Raw genomic sequence first — 5,412 nt, 5'->3', positions numbered from 1 at the left:
TGAAATCATGACCTGAGCCGAAGGCAGAGGTTTTATAAACCACTGAGCCACCCAGGCGCCCCAAAATTATTTTTTTAAAGTAGTCTGTCTGACCAACATGGGGCTCAAATTCATGACCCCCGAGATCAAGAGTCTCCAGCTCTACTGATTGAGCCAGCCAGGTGCCCCTGATTATTAATTTTTGAAAAGCTTTCTTTTTTGTAATTATCAGGTAAAATTCTGGTGGTTCTCTTAGTTCTTTACAAAGCTTTTTTTCAAAACTTTACTGAACCCTGATTTACACTTCAGCACATCCCCTGTAAGTGTGCAGTTAGGTTGGTGAGCTGACAAATACATACACCCAAACACAGTATTTAAACCTCAGGCTCATCTCAAACAATTTATTGAATCCTGAAAACAAAGCTCGGAGAGAGGACAACAGTCTTCTTTTTAATTTATGCTTTGCAGTGCAACACTGAAAATGTACCAGTAATTAGGATCATTCATTTATGTTGGTTTAAACAGGAGGTGAATCACAGATCCTAAAGCGACTGGGTTCAGGCATTGGTACTGGCCCCACCACTTGTGTGACCTGGGGCAAATTAGCCTGCGTTGCTTTTTCTCAGTTTTCTCACCTCTCGTCTGGGGATGAGGGTAGTGCCTACTTCATTGGCTGTCAGGCTTAAGACAGTGCCTAGCAAATACTGAATGCTCAGTACATCTGGTTACTAGATCTATGTTAGCCCAGGGACTAGTCTCCTGCCACCCCCTTTGAAAGGGCCCTTTGTACTAGGGCATTGGTACTCAAACTTTTTGGTCTCAGGACCCTGAGGAGCTTTTATTTCTATGGGTTACATCTGTTATATTCAAAATTAAAATGGAGAAATTTAGAAAGTATTTTTAATTTATTTTTTAAAGATTTTATTTATTTATTTGACAGATCACAAGTAGGCAGAGGCAGGCAGAGAGAGAGGGGGAAGCAGGGTCCCCGCTGAGCAGAGAGCCCGATGGCAGGCCTTGATCCCAGGATCCTGAGATCATAACCTGAGCCGAAGGCAGAGGCTTTAACCCACTGAGCCACCCAGGCGCCCCTAGAAAGTATTTATTAAAAAACAAGCCGGCTGGGGCATCTGGGTGGCTCGGTTGGTTAAGTGTCTGCCTTCGGCTCAGGTCGTGATCCCAGGGTTCTGGGATCGAGAGTCTTGTCGGGCTCCCTGCTCAGCGGGGAGTCTGGCACCACCGGCTCCGCACCCCCCCCCCCCCCCCCGCTCATGTTCTCTCTTTCACTCTCAAATACATATCTTAAAAAAAAAAAACAAAAAAAACACAAGCCAGTTATACAATGAAAAATAACCTTTTTTGGGGGGTGAGAAAGAACTTTTCCAGAACAAAAAAGATGTGAGAAGAATGCACTCTTGTACACCTCTTTAAGTCTCTGTAATATCGGGTTTGAAAGGTATTCTCTTGTCTCTGCGTTTCAGTCTGTTGTGATACATTGTTTTGATCGGAAATTCAGCTTTGTCCAGATAGGTAGGTGGCAAAAGGAAGAGTATTTGCCTAGCTTGTTCAGTGGCTCTCCTTTGATCAGTACACTAACACTTGACAAGTAGTAGTTTCTTAAAGCTTAGTTACAATGTAGAAACTGAAACAATATCCATGATTTTTTTTTTTACCCCATTATAGTCAAAGCCATTGCTTTCTTTTATACTTGAGGTGGATCTTTTACCTGTGTGTGGCTGTGTAATATCACCCATTGGTTTCTTTGGGAAACTTAGTTCATTGATTGATCTTCAGATGTTGACAGTTCCATTACGTGGTATACTAAGTTACATTTGTTAGTGTCACTACTGATTCCATCAGAAAAGTCTTTAGGTATTGGGAGAAACTGTCAGGCTCCCTGTAGTAGATACAGGTTTTTCCAAAACTCTAGTTTTCAAATGAAAACTCAAAATGTCACTGGCAGCCAATAGTCCACAATTTTCTTTGAGGCAACAGGCTCACCTTATTCCTTTTTGAGGAAATTGCCCAGTGTACCCCAGTCTAAACGAGTAATGTTTCAATTTTTCTTTCAAGTAAAAGTGATAATTCCATGATAAGAGCACCTAGTTCACCATAAAAAACAATTGTCATGTGAGACATTCAGAATGCAGCAGAAATGAGTACTCCCTATTTTGCCCCTCTCAAAACGGAAAAGTCATGTATTTAAGGGCTGTGATTAAATTAAAAAATAATAATAATAATAAAAAGAAAAACAAAAAGCCAAAAAACTTTACTGCTTCATCACGGACATTCTTGAGTGAAACTAGCGTTTCCCCCCACCCCCAACTGTGAGTACATGGTGGTTTGAGAATATGATGACTTCCAGCATAGTTTGATTCATGCTAAGTTACTACATTTCTACTCACACATTAATATAATGAAAAAGGCAAATAATATCTTAGTGTTACATTATCTTAGTATATTTTAGAAAAATAATTTAACTTGCAGACCCCCCTGAGAAAGTCTCAGGGAACCCCAAGGTTCCACGGACCATACTTTGAGAATCACCGTTCTAGGGAAAGGCAGACCAGTTTTAGCTCTAGGAGTTTGTAAGTCTTTTGACAGATGCGGAGTACAGGCTTTATGGCTGCATTGTGGAATGTGGAATGTGTCCTAGCTAACTAATCCTTTTTCATTCCTTCCCTGTGTATTAGGCACTGTTCTAAGGATGAGTGTGTGTGTGTGTGTGTATACGTGTGTGTATACCTGTATATCTCCATGCTTTCATTGTCTCATGCCCACAATAACTGTATAACGGGATACTTCCATCATCCACTTTACAGAAAAGGAACCAGAAGCCTGGAGAACTGAAGTGACTTGTCTCAGAACCAGGATTTCAAAGCCAGGTTCCAAAGACCAGGCTCGTCCTCCGTACCCCTGAGGGATTAAACCTGGGGAGGCCCTTAGCCAGTCTGCCCTCGGTGGGGGAACAGGAGTGGGTGGACATCATCTTCGGGGGAGAAGGTGCGAGTCCCCATCGCTGGGTATCTGGGCGCCTTGTCCTGACGGTGCCCTCTGCCCTTGGCCCTGGCAGGATGACCTCTCGGAGGCAGCTGGTACAGCAGGTGCTGCAGGAGCTGCAGGAGGCCGTGGAGTCCGAGGGCCTCGAGGGTCTGGTCGGCGCTGCTCTGGAGGCCAAGTGGGTGTTGTCATCCTTCGCCCTCCCCACCTGCCGGGAGGGGGGCTCCAGCCCCCAGGTGCTGGAGGTGGACTCCGTGGCCCTGAGCTTGTACCCCGAGGACGCTCCCCGGAACATGCTGCCGCTGGTGTGCCGAGGCGAGGGCAGCCTGCTGTTTGAGGCGGCCAGCGTGCTGCTATGGGGGGACGCGGGCTTCAGCCTGGAGCTGCGGGCACGCACGGTGGTGGAGATGCTCCTGCACCGGCACTACTACCTGCAGGGCATGATCGACTCCAAGGTGATGCTGCAGGCCGTGCGCTATTCCCTGTGCTCCGAGGAGTCCCCTGAGATGACCAGCCTGCCGTCCGCCACACTGGAGGCCATCTTCGACGCAGACGTCAAGGCCACGTGCTTCCCCAGCAGCTTCTCCAACGTGTGGCACCTGTATGCGCTCGCCTCCGTCCTTCAGCGCAACATCTACTCCATCTACCCCATGCGAAACCTCAAGATCCGGCCCTACTTCAACCGGGTCATCCGGCCTCGCCGCTGCGACCACGTGCCGGCCACGCTGCACATCATGTGGGCTGGCCAGCCCCTCACCAGCCACCTCTTCCGCCACCAGTACTTTGCCCCCGTGGTGGGGCTGGAGGAGGTGGAGGCCGAAGGCGCCCCCGGCCCGGCCCCCGCCCCCAGCCCCGCAGCAGCCCCACTGCCACCGCCGGCCAAGACCCTGGAGCTGCTCAGCCAGGAGCCCGGCCTCAGCTACTCCCACCTCTGTGAGCGCTACAGCGTCACCAAGAGCACCTTCTACCGCTGGCGGCGCCAGTCGCAGGAGCACCGGCAGAAGGTGGCTGCCCGCTTCTCGGCCAAGCACTTCCTGCAGGACAGCTTCCACCGCGGGGGCGTCGTGCCGCTGCAGCAGTTCCTCCAGAGGTTCCCCGAGATCTCCCGCTCCACCTACTACGCCTGGAAGCAGGAGCTGCTGGGCTCCGGCGCCTGCCAGGCCCTGGCCCCCAAGGAGGTGCAGGTGACGGAGGGGCTGGAGAAGCTGCCGGGGGAGCAGGCGGCCAAGGGGCTGGGGTGCTCCCCGCTGGCGGCGGTCAGCCCGGGAATGGTCCTGATGCAGCGGGCCAAGCTGTACCTGGAGCACTGCATCTCCCTGAACACGCTGGTGCCCTACCGTTGCTTCAAACGCAGGTTCCCTGGCATCTCGCGGTCCACCTACTACAACTGGCGCCGGAAGGCCCTCCGGGGGAACCCCGGCTTCAAGCCGGCACCTGCCCTCCCCAGCGCCGGGGTTCCCCAGCCGGTGTCCGTTCCGGAAGAGGCCCTGCTCCCTTGGAAGGGTGAGGGGGTAGAGGGGGCAGGCCGAGCCACGGCAGGGGGACCACCCGCCGCCCACGCGTTCCTGCCCCCCAAGGTGCCCCTGTCCCGTTGGCAGAGGCGCCTGCGCAGGGCTGCCCGCAAGCAGGTGCTGAGCGGGCATCTCCCCTTCTGTCGCTTCCGCCTCCGCTACCCCAGCCTGTCGCCCTCCACCTTCTGGGTCTGGAAAAGTCTTGCCCGGGGCTGGCCCAGAGGCCCGTCCAAATTCCAGATGCAGGACCCTGCCTTGGGCAAAGGGGGGCTGCGGGAAGCCAAGGAGAAGCAGGAGAAGGAAGCTGGCGGGGATGGGTCTGCTGCGATGGCCCCTCTTGGTGGGACCCCTGTGCCGGTGGGAGCCTCTGCGGGAGAGGATCCTGGGAGGGCACAGGGGGGGCCTTCTGGAGAGGGGGCCATGGCCCAGGGCCAGCCCCACAGCAGGTCCCTGTCCGGCCGCCCTGGGGCAGAGGCAGCCGTGGGGGGCAGGGACGGCCAGGTGCTGGTGATGGACGTGCTCGGCACCACGAAGTTCAAGGCCCAGGCCAAGCTGTTCTTGCAGAAGCGCTTCCAGTCTAAGAGCTTCCCCTCCTTCAAGGAGTTCAGCGCCCTGTTTCCCCTCACTGCCCGCTCTACCTACTACATGTGGAAACGGGCGCTGTATGACGGCCTCACCCTGGTGGATGGCTGAGGGGGTGCTGTGAAGGGGGTTGGGTGGGGAGGGGACCTGTTTGGACAGGCTCAGGGGCCTAAGCTGACCCCTGGCTTTGGCCAGCGTGCCCTTTGCTTTGGCTCCCGCCGCGTCCGCCTGGAATCCAAGGGCAGCTCCGCACTGCTTCCTGGCTCTAAGGCCGTCGGAGCCAGAGATGAGCCATCTGGTCTTCCCAGGGAGCTGCGGGACCTGCGTTGTTCTTTTTGGT

The 5,412-nt window shown here is 53.5% G+C and overlaps 1 protein-coding gene across 1 annotated transcript; it reads left to right on the top strand.

The window, feature by feature from the left end:
• Positions 1 to 3,053: 3,053 nt before the first annotated feature.
• On the top strand, positions 3,054 to 5,183 carry VRTN (vertebrae development associated; the record flags this gene model as incomplete). Its single annotated transcript, XM_080808079.1, has 1 exon — positions 3,054 to 5,183. One exon carries the CDS (start codon positions 3,054 to 3,056, stop codon positions 5,181 to 5,183), a length of 2,130 nt encoding a protein of 709 aa, XP_080664205.1.
• Between the last annotated feature and the right edge of the window lie 229 nt (positions 5,184 to 5,412).

This window comes from Martes martes, assembly GCF_963455335.1.
Source record: "Martes martes genome assembly, chromosome: 7".
NCBI classification, from domain to species: Eukaryota; Metazoa; Chordata; class Mammalia; order Carnivora; family Mustelidae; genus Martes; species Martes martes.
This window is presented reverse-complemented; position numbering and strand designations above follow the sequence as displayed.